The 19,207-nt window shown below is 44.5% G+C and overlaps 2 protein-coding genes across 5 annotated transcripts; one reads left to right on the top strand and one right to left on the bottom strand.

The window, feature by feature from the left end:
- Positions 1-581: 581 nt before the first annotated feature.
- clspn (claspin) lies at positions 582-7,113 on the bottom strand. 2 transcript variants are annotated; one of them, XM_085901293.1, is made up of 24 exons: positions 6,809-7,113; positions 6,315-6,432; positions 5,850-6,226; positions 5,558-5,707; positions 5,413-5,469; positions 5,264-5,336; positions 5,070-5,172; positions 4,501-4,979; positions 4,243-4,419; positions 4,017-4,171; positions 3,789-3,940; positions 3,673-3,722; positions 3,384-3,583; positions 2,817-3,315; positions 2,700-2,733; positions 2,568-2,637; positions 2,359-2,477; positions 2,126-2,287; positions 1,926-2,047; positions 1,705-1,835; positions 1,508-1,619; positions 1,343-1,410; positions 1,117-1,278; positions 582-926 (listed from the first exon to the last, which is right to left on the bottom strand). In XM_085901293.1, exons 1-24 carry the CDS (start codon positions 6,833-6,835, stop codon positions 801-803), a joined length of 3,723 nt encoding a protein of 1,240 aa, XP_085757419.1. In that variant the 5' UTR covers positions 6,836-7,113; the 3' UTR covers positions 582-800. The 2 variants fall into 2 exon arrangements, with proteins under 2 accessions (XP_085757419.1, XP_085757418.1); XM_085901292.1 differs by having other exon boundaries at positions 2,568-2,640.
- Positions 7,114-7,798: 685 nt separating this feature from the next.
- Positions 7,799-19,146, top strand: ago4 (argonaute RISC component 4). 3 transcript variants are annotated; one of them, XM_085900579.1, is made up of 19 exons: positions 7,799-8,000; positions 10,491-10,662; positions 10,728-10,848; positions 10,919-11,100; positions 11,178-11,314; positions 11,395-11,529; positions 11,607-11,718; positions 11,807-11,954; positions 12,057-12,176; positions 12,245-12,406; positions 13,474-13,622; positions 13,692-13,876; positions 13,955-14,114; positions 14,212-14,383; positions 14,457-14,600; positions 14,680-14,814; positions 14,875-14,976; positions 15,040-15,239; positions 15,332-19,146. In XM_085900579.1, the coding sequence occupies exons 1-19, from the start codon at positions 7,982-7,984 to the stop codon at positions 15,438-15,440; spliced, it is 2,664 nt and encodes an 887-aa protein (XP_085756705.1). In that variant the 5' UTR covers positions 7,799-7,981; the 3' UTR covers positions 15,441-19,146. The 3 variants fall into 3 exon arrangements, with proteins under 3 accessions (XP_085756705.1, XP_085756706.1, XP_085756707.1); XM_085900580.1 differs by having other exon boundaries at positions 11,631-11,718; XM_085900581.1 differs by having other exon boundaries at positions 11,631-11,718; positions 13,489-13,622.
- Positions 19,147-19,207: the final 61 nt, after the last annotated feature.

Genomic DNA, 19,207 nt, shown 5'->3' on the forward strand with positions numbered 1-19,207 from the left:
GAAGCTGATCTGTATCCTCTAGATATTTAGAAACTCAGAACCTCCATGCATGCCAAAACGTGTAACCTTACTGGCTCTTGTGTTGGGAGTTCAGAGGTTTTTCTCTTTTATGACCTCTGACCTCAGCGCTTACACTCCACAGGGAGGTGGTGGTGGTGGGGGCTTGAAAATTCATATTGGAAGGCATGAAAATAATGAAATGAATACAAATCTATTAGATTGGCTTTCTTGACCCCATAAATAATAAATCTGACCTATTGCAATATACCGGAAAAACATTCAAGGTGAATAAATATGGGAAAAGTTGAAAAGTGAGCACTTGATTTTGCATTGGCTCCAAATGATGTGTCATGTGGCCCTCCTGCATGGTAACGTAACCCCAGGACACTTTTCTCCTAATCGGCATAGCAACTAATGAGGTGGAGAGACTTAAGGGGCTTGTTATAATGTCTGTCTATTATTAGCCACATTAGCCTTGCAAACTTCAATTAAGGCTTTAAACGTTGAGAAGAAAATCAGCCGTCAAGAAGATTCAATAATATTGTCAATGTGATGCTATAAAACAGAAAATAATTGCAGGAATTTATTAAAATATAATTTGATTTACATGTAAAATACAAAAAAAAATTGCTTTAAAAAAAAAAATCATTCCTATATACACAGCAAAAAATTGCGCTTGAACAAGCAAAGACATGTTTAAAAAAAATAATTAGTTGGCTATCAGCTGAACAAAATAGAAAGATGAGTTGTACTCTTATTGTAGCTTCAGAAGTTACCTCAAACATTATTAATACTCCATATCAGTGGTCCAAGAAGCTAAAAATGCTTCTCTGGGGTGTCTTTACGTTTCCGGCAGACGCGTCCTGCCTGCAGACCCTCTTGGCTGCTGGGTTGACCGCTCCCGTGTTCCCCCTCCTCTTTGTCATCTGTCAATCAAAACACAAATCCGTGTTTTAATCCGTTTTGCCAGAATGTGCGCTTTTAGCGCTATCTAGTGGCCAAATGTTAGATTGCACGAGTTGACCTCAAACTATATTCTTTTTTTATTTAGAGGGAGGAAATTTTTAATTTCTAACTGTATTAAAATGCAATCAATCATATAACTCATCCACTCACATGATTCTGAGAATCTTCTTTGCCCGAGCCATCCTTCTCTGGAGACAACGTCTGAAAGAGGAATCCGCGGCTGTTTCTGGGTGCCAGTGGGTTTCCTTCAGATATGGACGCCAATTTTTGAAGGACAGACTGAGGCTGACTCAGCAGGGAACCTCTTTTAGCCTTTACACACACAATAAACTTTTATTATCGGACAGCAAACGTCAACAAAAATGCATCGACATACCTGTGAGGGTTTCAGGAATGGATTGAGAGTTGTTGATGTTTTTTGTGGCGGTGGTGCAACAGGAAGCTCTGAATTAGGAGATATGAGGAACACATGTCTCAACTTCTAATTTGGGGTTTGTAAATTAAGTTTGAGAAGAAAAAAAAAAAAGAAAAAACCCCGAACCTTTCTTCTGCAAAGTTTTAGCCGTCACCTTCTTCGCCAACTTCATGAACTGACTATCTTCCTCTCCGATGACCTCGTCCAAATCGGTGACTTTCTCGCCTTTCTGTTGAGACTGAAGGAATGCGAGGAAATGGAAAAGTTTGTTTCGTCACGCATTTTGAATTTGTGTCGAAATTTCAACAGGTATTTTGGCCCACCTGTTCTCTGAGCCACTGTTCCCTCTCCAATCTCTCTTTCCTCCTCTGGATTTCAATCTGATCGATATCATCCTCACCCTCGGTCTCTTCCTCACCCTCAACTCCAGTCCCGTCTGCGTTGAAGTCATCATCTGCAACAGGTGACCGGTTTTTGACCAATTCTGGATTTAGTTTGATTAAAATGTTGTGAAAAAAAATAAATAATCCGTCTTGTAACAAACCTATATTTTTCCAACGGAAGCGGCGAGCTCTTCCGGGGCCATCAGAATGCAAGTCGCCATCGGCGAGGTAGCGTTCCTGGTACAGCTTCAAGCGGCGCTTGTCATCGTCCATGACTTGCTTCCTGCAAGAACGTTAAAAGCGACAAATTTGTGTACTGGCCAACTCGTTAAATAAAAAATAAAATAAAAAATGCACTCACATATGGATCTTGTTGACTTGGTCATGCAGCTCTTCATCAGACGGAAGCTCCTCCAGAAGCTCCTCTTCCTCATACTCGCTCCCTCCGTCGTCATCTTCATCGCCGCTGCCCTCGTCGCTGCCCGACAGTTCGGCTTCGGAGTCCACGTAGTCGGTCAGGCGCCTGGCAAAGCAGAGGGCGGAGGTCAAAACCTTTTCAACCCGCAGCTACGCTCTTCTCGAATCTTCACTTACATTTTTTTCTTCTTTTTCTTGTGACTGGGAACGGGTGCAAACACTCCATTCAGCTCCTCCTCTTCTACCTCATTATTCTCTTCCTCTTCATCTGTTTCCTCATCCCCTTCTTCGTCTTCCTACAAGACAAATCTAGATTAAATCTCAAACAATACTGCATTCTTGCTTTTTTTTTTTTTTATGGGATAAAGTTGCTCTCTGTTCCATACCACGTCTGACAGAAGCCGAAAGTCGCAGTCCTCTTCTTCCACCTCCTCCTCATCCTGCGGTGTCTTCTTACTGCTAGAGAGAAGTCAACGTGAGAATCCCGTAACGACAACAGATTCAATTCTTGACATTACCCGTCTTGTGCTGGTGAACCCATGAGGGAAGAACCTAAAAGTACCACCACAAAAAAGTAGTCCAATTAGTAATCGGTGCAACATACGATGCCAATGTTACAAAAAAAAATATTCAACCTGAGCTAGGAAATTTGCCGGAACAAAGCCCGAGTAATCGATCCATGCTGTTTTCCAAATCTTCATCCTGTTCTCGCTGCTCGCTCTTATCAGTTTGGGCCTCCTCCCCCGCCTGCGTTGTCGGAAATGCTCCCGAGCATAGTCCGAGAAGTTCTTCACCGCCGACTGGCGCCGTCCCGAACCCCCCGGAGCACATTCCTAAAAGCTCCCCCATGTTGGCGTCCATTGCGTTTTCATCCATGCTGTCCAGGATCAATTTTCTCTTGTGTGAGCGGACGGCGCCGGGTCGCGGACCCACATTGAGGAAGCCATCCGCGTCGAGTAACTGGGAGTGGGTGTCGTCCTCTAGAGAGAAGCGACCTTCAGAATCTCCGCCCAGACCCCTGGGTCTGGCGACTTCGCCGGTGGGCTCAGAGTCCACCGGTGAGGGAGGGGTGTATAAATCTTGGGAGTCCTCAACCGGGAGACACAGCGAAGGTTCCGACAGTTTCCCGGAGCTCTGTCAGAAAGACAAGTAACAAAGTCAGAGGATGACAAGAACTTTTTTTTTTTTCCCCCCCATCTCACCTTGGAAGCAGAGCTGAGCATGCTGGGCCGGAAAAGACACGGAGAAGGTGAACGGAAGACAGAGCTGGAGTTGGAGTTGTTAGCGCCTCTCCCAATGCGCTGATGGTTGAGCGGCTGGTAGGACGTGATCATGGATCCGGCCAGTTCAAAGCTGCTGTTGTGGCTGATGTCCTTCATCAGAGACAGTGAGTCGTCCTCTTCTAGCGAAGACAATGGCATAGACACTTGCGTTAAAAAAAAAAAAAAAAAAGTCGCATTAGTAATCCATTTTAAAATCGGATAAGCTTACCGAGTTTACTAGCGCCGTATTGTCCAACACCGGATCGCCTTCCACCATCACTTAAAAGATTTTTTTTTTTTTTTTTAAACTTTGCCAGGTGAATTACAAATATAAAACTAACTTACCCGGTACGAGAACTGGAGTTGCCAGGGAACAGTATGAGTGTTCCGTCAGTGTTAATTATGTCTGGAGTTACTGGCGGGTAATTCAATGCCACGTTTCCATCTTCCTCCTCCTCCTCTTCGCCATCTTCGCCTCCCAATAAGTCATCCAAACCCTGTGATACATCAAACTAAAAGTTAGCACATTGTAGTCAAGGGAACAAGGGGGAAAAAAAACAAAACAACGCCCACCTCTTCGTCTTCATCAGTCATTTCTGCCTCCTCCTCTTCCTCTCCGCACTCTTCATTATCGAGGCGATTCAGCTCGGCCTTGCGTAGTCGCTCTTCTTGTCTCCGTTGCGCCATGGCGAGCTGCAGTCGCTGCTTCAGGGTCAACAGTTTCTCCCCTGTGACGATTTGAGTATTTGTCAAAAGGCTCCGACAAAAATGAAACAGATCAACTGGTTTGGTTTCCTACCGGGTTTGGTCGGCGCCGGCTCCTCTTGTCCTTCCGCGACGGACTCGGCGAGCAACTCCTCCTTGCCGGACGGGGTTTTGTCTTTACGGACGATGTTGAACTGCGGCGTGTGCTCTCCCTGCGGCCGGACCGGTGCTTGGATGTGACGAAGGTACCGCTTCTTCAGAGCCTCCACGCCTGGTTGAACAAATAGCAATGTAAGAAAAAAATGGCGGCAGATTAGGTCGTTTGAAAAAATAAAATAAAATCATGATTGACCTGGCTTGTGTGGTGCTGGTTCAAGGAGTACAAAAGCTCCTTCACTGGGACGTAGTTTAGCAACAGGCGGCGGGTCCAGTCCGAGTTCTTTTAGTCGGGCTAGTTTGTCCAGTTTGGGCTTAGTGGGCTCAACCGCAGCTGCTTGCTGGACATCAACCGCAGGAGCTTCAGTCGGGTTCCTAACAGCCTCCTCTTCAGATATTGGTTTCATTGAAGAATCGGTTGTAATCATCTCCTGCAAACTCTCAGAGAGATAAAGCATCGGAGCCGATTCCTGGTCGGGTTCTGAGTTCTCGGCAGCAGTCTGTCGCGGTTGACTCGGGCTTTCTTCTGCCTGCGGCGAAGATGTAGCAGCAGGCTCTGGTAATGTTTTGAGCTGAGAGAACGTCTCAGAATCCTGTCCTTCACTGGCTGGGTTGGCTGGAGGTGGTGGTGGTGGTGTCGGTTTCTCCAACATTACTGCAGAATACTGTCTCGACCTAAAAAGATGACATTTTATTTCGTTCCAATAAAATTGCTGACCATCAACAATAAACTAATGTGACATGAAGAACAAGTTGCCCATTTACTTCAACAGAGCCATGGCAGGTCCCTCAGGCCTGGCTCTCTTCTTAAAAAACTGACTGATGGTCTTTGGCTCCGGGATGTGGTACGGAAGGCCGAGTTCTGACTCTATGTTAGAGAAACATGCCAAAGATTGAAGCCTCGTGTTGATTCATGACAAATACCGTGTGTGTGTGTGTGTGTGTGTGTATAAACTGACCTCTGATCAGCCTCTGAGACTCACTGTGGAGTTGCTTCATTGCCTCTTTACTTGCACGTGCAGCTTTTCTTTCCTAAGAGCGCACAAAACCGCAAGTCAAACTCACATTTCGGATTCGTTTTCATTTCTGAGTGATTAGCATTGCTTACTGCACGCTGAGGCTTTTTCAATTCATCTCCTTCCTCTTCTTCATCCAGGAATGGTTCCTGTATTAATAAAAAAAAAAAAAAAAAAAAAAAGAATCACACAAAGTCCTTTTTTTTTTTTTTTACAGTAATGTTTGACGCAATATACCTTATGCTTTTTCATTTTTTGTTTGACAGCTGCTCGGATTGAATCGAGTGACTCTTCCTCCTCCGACTCATCGTTGATACCGGTGTCAAAAAGATCCGTGTTGCCCAACAGGCAGCCGCTGTCATTTAGAATGCCGGGGAATGGTGCACCCTGGACATAAAGACGTTTATCATTATCAGTGTGCCGCAAACACTAAAAGTGGTCTTTCCTCTCTACAGATTGGTGGGGATTCATTTTTTTGTAAACAGGATTGTGCAAAATAAACCAAAAGTGTGCATTGTAGATCACTCACTTCATTCAAGTCAGAGAATCTCTCTTTCTTTTTCAATTTCTCAACACTTTTACTATGTTTCTCCTTTTTGTCACGGTGCCTTTGACTCCTCTCCCTTTTTTTGGACTCTTTTGTTGTTTTGCCGCCCTTCTTAGTGTGCTGCTGCTCTTCCTCCTCCTCCTCCTCCTCCTGCTCAGATTCGCTGTCTCCGACAGCAGAAATCCTTCTTCTGTTCTTTTTAACCTTTTGTTTCTCATCCGTTTCCATCTCCTCCTCCTCACTCAGAGCTATTACTAATGCTTCCACCTCAGGCACTCCTTCCTCTTCGCTGTCGCTGTCTCTGATGGCATTACAGCGAGGCTTTCTACGAACTTGAATGTCTTCTTCCTCGTCAGAGTCTGGGAAAAACAAAAGGGGGAAAGGCTCGGTGAATAAATGACTATGTGTAAGTACACTCATTCAATCTCTATTGTCTTGCAACTTCACCTGGACGCTCTTCACTATTGTTTGTTGCCTCTGGCAAGATGTCCTCAGCTGGAGACCCCATTCCACTGTCTGAATCGCTTTCGGTTTCTGTAGGGGCCACGGTCGAGAGACCTTCAGCCTGGATAGAAACACATTTAACAACATTGAGAAAATACGTGGCTACAGCTTGCATGCATGCTCTTTGAGGGACATGAGGGAATGGCGCCTTGGAGCAAAGCAAACAATGAGGACATTGTTGAAGATGGCCTCGCAACAAAGAAAACTATTCGGAACATGAAATAAACGCGGAATTCAATCACAATTGCTGTGTAACATTGTTAAACCGAAGCTAATGAAAGAAGATGCAATTTAGCTAGCTATGAGCAACTGACCTAGCTCGCTAACTAGCTCAAGCTAACAATAGTCAATAAATGTTGATCGCACATAGGAGTGAATAAATTCGAGTTTATAACACAAAAAGCAGAAATGTCGTGTCGTAAAAAGCATTTACTCACCAGTTGGTGAGAAAGGACCAAGGTCATCTCGTTGCCCGCTTACTCCTCGATCGACGCTTGTAAACAAAGAAATGAACAGTAAGAAAACAAAAGTCTCATCAACTTGTGGCAGCCTCGCAAGGCATCCAAAAAGTTAATGCCTTGACGATAGGGACTAATTCGGTCATTTAAAGTGTGATAAGATCGCGTTTAGGTCGATCGCCTCTCGTCCTCCCGCCTGTTCTCAAAGCACCAAATTTTATCTTTCGCGCGCCGTGACAGCTGGACCAGTCTTCAACACTGCGATGTCAATCGGCTACGTTGTGCTTTACTATTGGCTATTCGGAGAGCTTTGTCCCGCCTACATTTAAACAATTTAAACGTGCGTGATTTATGTCTCTGTACATTTTCGGCGGGCGGGATTGAAGCGTGGAAAAGTGTTTCATTTTTTGGGTTTATTATTAGCATCAAGATTAAAATAATGCTATTGATTTATAAATCCCTGAATGTGTTGAATCCTGAGCAGATTGGATAAATGTTCAGCTCAAAACAACTTGTTATGTTGGAATCAATTGCAAATGGCAACAGAATTAAAGTGTATGTTTTAAATTTAGGTTACGCCTTATGCCTATGCTTAAGATCTTTACAAAATCCTGTTCTTGTACTGTATGTTCTTTAAGTAATATTAATAATAAAATACCTTTTATTTCTCTCCTTTAATGTCTTGAATTCTTTTGTTCTAATTAATTTCCTTTAAACGTTGTACTATGCCTTTAAATGTTGCCATGAACTATAGTTTTGTAACTTTGTATGACATGCGCAATATAAAAAAAAAGTGGTCTCAAGATGTTCGCTTTATGTCGTGGCTTATGAATCAAAATCATTCTGTAAAATAATCAATTATAGATTGCAGTTAATTAGTGTTATTGATGAGCGCTTGATTAACTCGCCAGGCGCATGCGCATCTCCCAACTGATTGCCTCCCACTCACGCATGCGCTGTTACAAATCCCCAGCGCCAGAAGCGGCAGTATCAGTAGTTCGGGTCAGCCAGCCCAGTCAACAGCACTCCTCGCTGTCTTTTATTCCCCTTTTTCTTAAATTAGCCACTTTAAGCTTCGCGATACCGCCCCCAATTTCAGCGTCGGTACGGAGCCGCCAGGCCGGGACAGAGTCGGAGAGAGAGGCCTCGGCAATGGAAGCGCTCGGACCCGGTAAGAAATAAGACAAATAAGAGGCTAGGGTTAAGCGGACATAGCCGCGTTGCAACTCGTGTGCGCAGGTGTGCAGCTTCACTGGGGGCCGCGGCTGCACCGAGGCCTCGAAGCACCGACGGAAAACAAACGCAGATCCCATCCCATGTGTTTCTCTGCGTGACATTATTGACGTCGGGTGATTTGATTTTTTTTTTTTTTTTTCCGCTCGAACGTCGAATGTGTTTTGCGGTGTGTATGTTCTGCGGACGTGCCCGTGTGGTTTTATTTATGTGAGACACGCACGGCTCGTCGTGTCGGAGCTGGTATTGTGTATGTGTGTGGGGATTTAACTAGGACCTTCCTTCCTTCCTCCCTCCCTTCCGCGTCGTAGTGTGTTTACACGACACGTTTCTTCAAATCGATCAAAACCACGATGTTTTTAAATAGTGACAACAGACCATCCTATCGATTTCTAAGCAAATCGTGCCCCCCCCCCCCCCCCCCCCCCCCCCCGTTAGAAATAATCCCGTTTTATTTTTGAACGTTCGCCATCGGGACAGCGTGCTTTTCTCCTCTCCGCTCGAGATCCGTTTAAAAAGAAAAGGGTAACGTACAACCAGTAAATGAATACGATTTTTTTTTATGTTATTGGGTCCGGGGCTCTTCTCGCTTGCTTGTCCAGTAGCCATGCGACATGTGTGTGTGTGTGTGTGTGTGTGTGGGGGGACACACAGCGAGGATGGACGGACCGATGGACGGCTCTTTTCACCATCGCACGACTGCAGGCATGCTCCAAATTACTCATCTGCTATATGATAACAAAGCCACTTCCCGGCTGTGCAGTTGCTTGAAGGAAGCGTGCACCTTAACGCAAGGCGATAACAATAATGTTTTTCTTTCCTCGTAACATAAATACAACACACATCCTGCCTCTCGTTTGCTTAGTTGAGAAGCATAGCGATGTTTTGTTTTTTTTTAATTTGTATTCGATCACTCTCATGAAAGCAAGCAAAGGGAGGGCTGGCGTTACACTAATGCATCGGTTTGCAGTGGGAATTGTAAATTGGTTAGCAAATGCTGGTTATGTGGAATGCAAATTAATTAAGTCAGGTCTCCACAGGTGTGTATGCATACACCATGGAAGCTTTATGATGTGGATTTGATTATTATGCAGATTTGGACTCTATTTTAATCAAACTTGATTGTCGCAATTTTCGCAAACTTGCAGAATGCAATCGAAGCGGACTATCTCAACTCGCCCCCCAAACAAATGAGCACCGCTACTGGAACGGAAGAACTGCTCTGTATTGCTTATGATCAAACCACAAAAGACATGGTGTGATTTTTCAAGAAAGAGATTGCCACAACGGGAGCAGAGAATAAAGCAACATACCTGTAAATATTTTGATAGGGCGTGCAAGCAAAGAGCCCCCCCGCCCCCCCAAAAAAATATATAATCCCTGCAATTGCTTAACCAGGTATTTGCAGGATGTGGGAGTCCGTGCACAGACCGCTTAGTTCTGTTCAGTCTCTGAGTCATCACCGGAACCGACCATCATCCACATGCTGGGTACAGACCCAGCTGTCCGACTGCATAATCACGCTGTAGTTACCAAGGATACCTAAAAAAAAAAAAAAAAAAGCACCTTTTTAAATGTTCGAACAAAAATAAAGTGTTTTCCAAACTGTTTGAGCTTTTGCAAGTAGCAGGAGATGATAGAAAGGTACCAATGTTTTTTTTTATTTACTTTTTATTAAACCCTGTTTCATGCTAAGGTCACGTGTTACAACAAGACACTGGAAATAAATGCGCCATGGATTGTCAAGGCTGAGTCACACGCTGACAATCTTACAATGCTAACAATAGCAAAGCAGCAATCAAACTACTGCTACTAGGCTGGAAGGGTGTTTACTTGTCGGGGAGGGGGGGTCATTTGGGGGCCCCCACTCTTGATAGGGGCAAATCCGGTGAAGCATTGGGGTCCCCGATTGTCTGTGCTCTCGCGCCTCACTTGTTAACTGGAGCGTGTGGCCGCACGGAGTTCAGCAGGATCCCCCCCCCCCCCCTTAGTCCTTTAGCTGTCAGTTGACAAAGGCATTAAGAACCCCCTCCCCCCCCCACCGAGCCTCCTTCAATACCACCAAAGTTGATGACGCCGAATGTCTATGCGTTCATGAATGTCCAATGAATTTAATGGAAGATAAACATGGTGATCAAATGTTGACAGAACCGCGCCTCGTACCAAATGTAACGGTAATCCCGGACTCGGCAGATCACCCCTCCCATATGGCGTCGCTACCGTCTGGCCGAGGGAAGCCTCGGCTTTGTTTGGGTCGGATGCCCTCGTATGTCTGGGTGGAGCCGGGGTGGGCCAGATGATAATTGGAGGTCATTGTCTTGGACTCGCATGGTCAGGGGGGGGGGGGTGGCAGAGTTCTGGATCAATCATTCAATGTGGTGGAATTATTTGACAATCTGGGTCATGATGACTTGTTCCTTTTCTCCAGGCCCGCCTGCTCCTACCTCTCTGTTCCAGCCTCCGCGGCGTCCCGGCCTTGGCACGGTGGGGAAACCCATCCGTCTCCTGGCCAACCACTTCCAAGTCCAGATTCCCAAGATTGATGTCTATCACTATGATATCGACATCAAACCTGAGAAACGGCCGCGGAGGGTCAACAGGTAGATTACATTGACATTTTTATTTGATTTTATTTTATTTTTAAAACAATTTTCTTGCTTTCCAGAGAGGTGGTGGACACCATGGTGCGGCACTTCAAAATGCAAATTTTTGGAGACAGACAGCCTGGCTATGACGGGAAGAGGAACATGTACACAGCGCACCCGCTGCCGATAGGGAGGGACAGGGTTAGTAGTCCACTCCACTCTCCATCCATTACCTGAAGGCACACCTTCTCATTTTCTCCATCCCCATCAGGTGGATTTGGAGGTGACCCTACCTGGCGAAGGCAAAGATCAAACCTTCAAGGTTTCCTTGCAGTGGGTGTCTGTGGTCAGCCTTCAGATGCTACTGGAAGCGTTGTCCGGTCACCTGAACGAAGTCCCGGAGGACTCCGTTCAGGCTCTGGATGTCATCACGCGGCATCTCCCTTCCATGAGGTCTTTATTTCTCTTTTATTTATGAACATTGTTGGGTTATCGCGTGTTCCTCACTATCTCGGTGTCTGTTTTTATAGATACACTCCAGTGGGGCGTTCCTTCTTTTCTCCTCCTGAGGGCTACTACCATCCTTTAGGTGGAGGCAGGGAAGTGTGGTTTGGTTTCCATCAGTCCGTCCGTCCCGCCATGTGGAACATGATGCTCAACATCGATGGTAAGGAAAAGTTGAACTCGGATAACCTCCCAGGTTACTTCAATAACTTTTATTTTTTTATTTTTTTTGACCTCACACAGTGTCGGCCACCGCTTTCTACCGTGCTCAGCCCGTGATTGAGTTCATGTGCGAGGTTTTAGATATCCAGAACATCAACGAACAGACCAAACCCCTGACTGATTCGCAGCGTGTCAAATTTACCAAGGAAATTAGAGGTGAGGTTTGGCGCAATAAAGATTCTGAAAGTATATTTTAAAAAGAAAACATCGCAGGAAATTGAACCTTGCGTCAGTTTTTTTTCCTTGCGCTTTGACAGGCTTGAAAGTGGAGGTCACACACTGTGGGCAGATGAAGAGGAAGTACCGCGTGTGCAACGTCACGCGCCGACCGGCTAGCCACCAAACGTAAGTTGCTCTCAGTTCATTTGAAATCTCCAATTGAAATTTGTATTTTTTTTTTGCAAATTTGAGTTGATCCGCCTTTTCTTGACAGGTTCCCTTTACAGCTCGAGAACGGCCAAGCAATGGAATGCACCGTCGCCCAGTATTTTAAGCAGAAGTACAATCTGCAACTCAAGTATCCTCATTTGCCCTGTCTCCAAGTAGGACAGGAACAGAAGCACACTTATCTGCCATTGGAGGTGAGAAGGACACACTCAAAGATCACAACGTCACTTCAGCGTGCATCCTCTTAATGACTCCTCCCCCCCCCTTTTTTTTTTTTTTTTTTTGGGAATACGTAGGTCTGCAACATTGTAGCCGGACAACGCTGTATCAAGAAACTCACAGACAACCAGACGTCCACCATGATCAAAGCTACCGCTCGCTCCGCCCCTGACAGACAAGAAGAGATCAGCAGACTGGTGAGAGAAGATCCATGTTTCGCTCTGGCTCTTTTCAAAAAGATCTCAACTTTTGAATTTCCTTCCAGGTGAAAAGCAACAGCATGGTCGGGGGCCCGGACCCTTACCTGAAGGAATTTGGCATTGTGGTTCATAATGACATGACCGAGGTGACCGGACGAGTGCTCCCCGCCCCCATGCTACAGTATGGGGGCCGGGTGAGTACAGACACAGGCAGGGACTGTGGCAGGGTGAGTACCGATCCGGCCTAATGATGAATTGGGGGGCATCTGAGTGAATGTTGGAACAACGGGTTTTTCTCTCTGGGGTTTGCAGTAGTCTTGTACAACACATTTTCTGAAATTGTTTGAGGAGGTCTGTGGTGCATCTCAGCAGATCCTCAATTAAAAAAAAAAAAAAAGTGATTTTTGAAAAGTGCTACTAAGTTATTTGTAAGAAAAATTGGGTTGTCATGTTTGTGTTTACTTTCTAATCATGAAAGACTGCTAATTGGCCCACTTCATCTCAATTCAGCCATCGAGCCGCATCTGGAGAGAGTTTTGCAAATTATGACCGATGCTCAAAATATGGTCGTAAATGTTTTTATGCTGAGCGGTGAGGAAATCACACATATGCATCTGTGTTTGAACACTGGAGCAGATATTCCAATTTTAAAAAGGAAAAATGGTTAGGAAGGCTGAAATTGTGAGGAGTAAAAGAGGGGGGGGGTGAGGTACCACCAGGATGTCAATGAGACTTGTTATCACCCAGCACAATCAAGCATCCAGCAGTAAAGTTCTTTTAAACGCTCATTGAAGTGGCAATTTGGCGACCTTTCAAGAAATAAAACTCCCTGCAATTCTGTTGGCACGAAATTCGAATTGGCAACACTGTCTTCGTGTTTGGATGCATTTCTTATTTTGTTCTGCACGACACCTCTCGATTGATAGCAAGTCTAATCTTCTTCCAGTGAATACCTTTTTTTAAATGTTTATCGTGTCAAGTCTTTTCCATTCATCGGATGAGCCGTCTCGATTTTCAATCGGCATGGTGAAGTCTTGCTCATCAATGATTTTGTTTTTATCAATGACAAATTGTGATGACATGAATGGCCACAATTAACTACTTGGGTCATTTACTAAGGAGCCTACTAGGCTCTTAATAGTCTTTGGTAAAGCTTGTTAACCAAGTAGAAAGCTTCTTTCCTTTTTGGATTTGTATTTACAACCATCCATTTTTTTTTTTTTTTTTTTGCGTTGCTTGTGAATTGATAAGAGTGTATCAGCTCATCCAAACGGTGGGTTGACTAAGAGGTTAGGGACTCTCTCCGCAGAATAAAACGGTGGCCACGCCCAATCAGGGCGTGTGGGACATGAGAGGAAAGCAGTTCTACGCCGGTATCGAGATCAAGGTCTGGGCCGTGGCTTGCTTCGCGCCGCAGAAACAATGCAGAGAGGATCTGCTCAAGTGAGTAACGACCGGATTGACGCGCCACCAAGCTCGGCCGGCTAACGAGCTGGGCTTTTTTTCCGGTAGGAGCTTCACTGACCAATTGCGTAAGATCTCAAAGGATGCCGGGATGCCCATTCAGGGCCAGCCATGTTTCTGTAAATACGCACAAGGGGCGGACAGTGTGGAACCCATGTTCAAGCACCTCAAGATGTCTTACGTGGGGCTGCAGCTCATTGTTGTCATCCTGCCTGGGAAAACACCCGTCTATGGTAAGCACACTATTTTTTTTTTTTTTATGTCGGATGGTTTATAGATGAGGCAAAAAAATCGACTATTCTTTCCCACAGCTGAGGTGAAGCGTGTGGGAGACACTCTCCTCGGCATGGCCACCCAGTGTGTTCAGGTGAAGAATGTGGTCAAGACGTCCCCGCAAACGCTCTCCAACCTCTGCCTCAAGATCAATGCCAAGCTGGGAGGCATCAACAACGTCCTGGTGCCACACCAGAGGTCTGAAGATTTTAACATCTTGCTTTGGTTGACTAAATATTTTTTGTAGTTTGTTTTTGAAGCTCCACAATGCTGACCTTTTTTTTTTTTTTCTCAGGCCGTCCGTGTTCCAGCAGCCCGTCATCTTCCTGGGTGCAGATGTCACTCATCCCCCAGCAGGTGACGGCAAGAAACCATCCATAGCGGCGGTGGTGGGCAGCATGGATGGCCACCCGAGCCGTTACTGCGCCACAGTTCGAGTCCAGACGTCCCGTCAAGACATGTCCCAGGTTCGTCTCGAGGTGGATAAATCTATTTTGTAAAAAAAAAAAAAAAAAATATTCAAATTTCTGCTGTCTTTAGGAGCAGCTCTTCAGTCAGGAGGTCATTCAAGACCTGACCAACATGGTGCGAGAGCTACTGATCCAGTTTTACAAGTCCACACGTTTCAAGCCAACCCGTATCATCTATTATCGCGGCGGTGTGTCTGAAGGCCAGATGAAACAGGTCCGCTCAATGTTTTGGATTCTGCATGTTGGCTTGCAGAAACGTTGGAGTTTATATATTTCATTTTTATTTTTTTAAGGTCGCATGGCCGGAGTTGATAGCCATCAGGAAGGCGTGCATCAGTCTGGAGGAGGACTACCGGCCGGGAATTACCTACATCGTGGTCCAGAAGCGCCATCACACTCGTCTTTTCTGCTCTGACAAAGCTGAGAGGGTGAGACATTTTTTATTGATTTATAATTCATAAAAAAAAACAAAAACTTTTTTTTCCAAGGTTGGAAAGAGTGGCAACGTACCAGCTGGTACCACGGTGGACAGCACCATCACGCATCCGTCCGAGTTTGATTTCTATCTGTGCAGCCACGCTGGAATTCAGGTGAGGCTCATTTGAGTCATTCCTCCAATGACTATGTTCTTGACCACCTTTCCCTTTCCTCAGGGTACCAGCCGTCCATCCCACTACCATGTCCTGTGGGACGACAACTGTTTCACGGCCGACGAACTGCAGCTCCTCACCTACCAGCTGTGCCACACTTACGTCCGCTGCACGCGCTCAGTCTCCATCCCGGCGCCCGCCTACTACGCCAGGCTGGTGGCTTTCCGGGCCCGATACCATCTGGTGGACAAAGATCATGACAGGTGAGGTTGCAAAGAAAAAAAATAAAATAATCCACCCAGTTCTGTCTGACATTATGAGTGTTTAACTTTTTTTGTTCTCGCTCTTCTCTCAGTGCTGAGGGAAGCCATGTGTCAGGCCAGAGTAACGGCCGTGACCCGCAGGCTTTGGCCAAGGCGGTTCAGATCCACTATGACACCCAGCACACCATGTACTTCGCCTAAACTAGCGAGTTTATCTGCCCGTCCACACGTGGACTTGCATCCCGTCGGTATTTTTTTTTTTTTTTTAATCCATTATTATATGCTCGCCTTTTCCTCGTTGTCTTTGTACTTCCTCATCACAGTCACTTTTCTTTTTTTTTTTTTTTTTTTTTTCCTAAATGTGCACCAAAGCGACATTTTGACAGGATTCTGCGCGTGATAGCTTTTTTTAATGAAACAAGCTCAAACCCAGTCTTCCCAGTCGGGGTCGCCATTCTAACCAGCAATTTGGCACGGAAAACTCTCAAGGGTTTCCGGCGCACGGGAAAAAATATGACAGGAAAACAACAACAAAAAAAACCACACACACATACTACTACGTAATTGAGCCATTATTTTGCGTTTAATTTTTTTTTTCCTTTCTATCTGAATGTCTACACTCGTATTTTTAAGATACACTGAGCAACGGAGTGCTTCGGCCACCCGCTCGGTGTCGACGAAACTTCTTTGGCTCTCCCAGCTAGGCGGAACTCTGATCTACTTTTACCTCAAAGCCCACTAGGGCAAAATCTGTCACAAGGTCTTGGGTTTTATCGGGAGGGAACTCTACATGAAGAGATGGAGTGGGGAGGGTAGGGCGGGTAGGGGTTGACCTTTTGAGAATGAATATATATATATATATTCTATTATTTTTTTTTTTTTGCTTTTTATGAGTGTTTTAACTTTTTTCCTCTTTCAGTCTTTTACAAACGAGGTGACCTTGGGTGTTCCTACCCATTACTACTTTCCTCCCATCCTTGCGGAAGAGTAGCCGGTGTATGCGTTTCTGTAAATAGATGTTTTTGTGTGTGTGTGTGTGTGTGTGTGTGCGCGCGCACAAGCTTTCATGGCAGGCCACTGAATTGTAAAGGGAAATTGAGGAGATAACTGCTGTATATGCCTCAGATTTGTTGTTTTTATATTCAAGTATACAGTACATATAAATCATATTTACATCTCTAGAGCAGCTTTGAGAGAAATGAATTCAACGGGCCTCGTAGAGGATTTTTTTAGCAGTCCTGGGTCGCTTATAGATTCAAATTAAGTTCTTTTTTTGGACTACCATAGGCGGGATTTGCACACGTGCTGGGCAAACTGTTGATTTATTTTTTTTTTTTTTTTTTTTTTGCTAGAAAGTGATATTTCAGCTAGGGATCAATGATATCTGAGGTCTGGCCGGGGACGGGCTCTGCTTTGGGAGCTGCTGTTTGGGCTTAAGGCATAAAAACACAGCAGACGTATCAGCGCCTGCTTCGGTGTGACAAATAGGATTTTTCTTTGGACCTGATTATCTGAAAGATTTTATGATGACACTGCTGGACGTTGTTTTTTTTTTTTGTTTGTTTTTCTAGGGCCAGAAAGCAGAGTAGTTATGTTTTTCTTTTTTAGGTCTCATTTGCAAATGATGACCAATTCATTGCACTGACCCGGGACACTAGGCAAACAACAGAGGGCACTCTCGATCTCTATTACCTTTATGCATTTATACATACGAATCAATAAAGCAGATTTGTAAATTTTTAATATAAGGATGTTTTGTGGTTATCTTAAAAAAACAACGGTTGTTTAGAATTTAGTGCTACCGTGTTATCGTGGTTGTCAATGTTGTAATTGTTGTGATTGAACATTTTTCAAGTTAGTCGGGGGGGGGGGGTGAATTGTTTGGAGTAGTTCAGGAGGGTGGCTGGAGGTCACGGGTCGGGATTTTGTTGTAGCATCACGGCTAATGGCGAGAAGATGGATGGATGGATGGATGGATGAATTCCTGCTTCCTTTGTTGGTCTTAAGACAACTTGGTGTCAAATTGGGGCTTCCGTGTAGCACTCCAGAGTCGGTTTTGACCAGTTAGATGGAGACAATCAGGGATCGTAATTTTAGCGGAGCTAGATTTGGGGCGGGGGGCTGTTTTAAACGGTTTGCGATAGGCAATGAGATTCCTTCTTTTTTTTTTTTTTTTTTATAAATGGTTTCAATTCTTCTGTATGTATTTTGATGTATACCACTCTTAAAGTCTTTGCTATACAAGTGTGTTTCTTATTCTCATGCATTTTTAACACTGGATCGAATGAGTTAGCATGAGCACTGCCCCTCTTCTCTATTAAACGGTCATTTGCCTTCCTTCCGTAGTTGCACAAGTGGCGCCTCCCCGGGGATTTTGAATTTCCGGACGCCGGAGAGCGATGGGGTGGCCGTCGACACGCACGCCTCATCAGGGGGGTACAGCTCAAAAGTCAAAACCCTTTTGTAATAAACCACCCGTAAAGCAGCAGGTTTATTATGAATGAGTTTGAGCACTTACCTGTTGTAGGCGTGTGCGTTGGCGTCAAGACGAGAATGGGGAGAGGCTCGTCCGGAATTTGTGTGAAGGGAGGCGCTATGTAAGGCAAATGGAAGGCTGTGCTTTTAATCTTCATCTGTTTTTTTTTTTTTTACAAATTGAATATTTCATGAAGCTTAAGCCTGATAAAATGCAGAAACACAAAGCTGTTTTGATTTTAAATTTTTTTTTGGTCTTCTGTCCTTTTATTCCCTCCCCCCATGTTTCATTTGCTTGTATCAATCAGTGGGGATGTGCATTTGACATTTGGTGGTATAGTTACATAGATTTTAGACAATTTTTGTTGACTAGATTTTGCTTGCCTGCATGCCAGACTATTCTTCTTAAAAAAAAAAAAGAAAAAAAAAAAAGGGGGGAGTTTGAATCATATTTATAAGGCTAAAGGAAAAAAAAAAATCAATCTTTTTGGGTGTCAATGTTTCTCACTTTATTGAAACTGTTTAGCAATATCTGTTCAATTTTTGGGTGATCTTCCCACACAATGTCAATTTTGTCTATTGTACGGCAAAGATTTATCGAAGGGGGGTGTGCTCTTTTGGCCGTGTTCAAATTTAAACGAGGTACTTTGTTCATACATCATGTCCATTTAAGAGCATACCCCCTTTCCTCTTTTTGCCAAGTTCTAGTGAGCCTCCATATTTGTCTCCTTCTTCCTGGTTCATACCTGTGGCCAAGCCTGTTTCGATTGTCTCCATGGCAACCCCCTCTCCCCAAATGGTTCCCTCCTTTTACCTCTTATAAATTAAGACTTATTTCTGTCCCCAAAAAGGGGAGGGTGAGAAACTGTTAAATTCCCATTATCACTTTGTTATATCAATTATCTTAATGGAGTTCTTTGTGTATTTTTATTTTTGGCAAGGAGGGGGCTGTTTTAGCTCTGCTCAATTTTTTTTTTTGTCATCTCGTGTTCTCTAATAGCAATACAAAGGATTGGAACGCTTCAATTCAAGTTGTCCTACACTTTTTTTGACCAGTAGAAGGGGCATGTTGTAGAACCTCCCCTGCATTTGGCCATTCACACTGTATTGCTATTATGAAAAGCTCAAATATTTTTTTTTTTTTAGCCTGCAGGGAATTATTGTGTTTATGTGCAAAGTAATAAATTGGTATTTTATGCCTGTAACAGTGTCATCAGATTATTGTATTCATTTTAGGCCTCTGTGTGCATGACCTTTGCCACTAGACGGCAGTGTTGGCTCAGAAATTGACTGAATATTCTGACCTCACAAGGTCAAAGTGAGGTTGAAAATACAAAATACAATTTTTCTCTGTCCAGCAGTCAGGGTAAAGTTGCATATTCAACAATATGAACATCACTTTAAAAAAAATAAATAAAAGAAACTAATCCAGCTCCTACTCAAATTGTCATTCCTCCTCTCAAACCCGCCCCCGCTTTGTGTCTCAACTCGTT

Source organism: Syngnathus leptorhynchus, chromosome 20 (assembly GCF_054491065.1).
Source record: "Syngnathus leptorhynchus isolate UIUO chromosome 20, UIUO_Slep, whole genome shotgun sequence".
Taxonomy (NCBI): domain Eukaryota; kingdom Metazoa; phylum Chordata; class Actinopteri; order Syngnathiformes; family Syngnathidae; genus Syngnathus; species Syngnathus leptorhynchus.

Excerpts from the sequence above, each read along its gene's own strand:
- clspn (XM_085901292.1), bottom strand. The coding sequence starts at position 6,835 with ATGACCTTGGTCCTTTCTCACCAACTG. Across the intron at positions 6,227-6,314 it reads CAATAGTGAAGAGCGTCCAG|ACTCTGACGAGGAAGAAGAC; the intron begins GTGAAGTTGCAA and ends TGTTTTTCCCAG. Across the intron at positions 5,708-5,849 it reads GATTCTCTGACTTGAATGAA|GGTGCACCATTCCCCGGCAT; the intron begins GTGAGTGATCTA and ends CTTTATGTCCAG.
- ago4 (XM_085900579.1), top strand. Across the intron at positions 13,623-13,691 it reads TGCAGAGAGGATCTGCTCAA|GAGCTTCACTGACCAATTGC; the intron begins GTGAGTAACGAC and ends TTTTTCCGGTAG. Across the intron at positions 14,977-15,039 it reads GCAGCCACGCTGGAATTCAG|GGTACCAGCCGTCCATCCCA; the intron begins GTGAGGCTCATT and ends CCCTTTCCTCAG.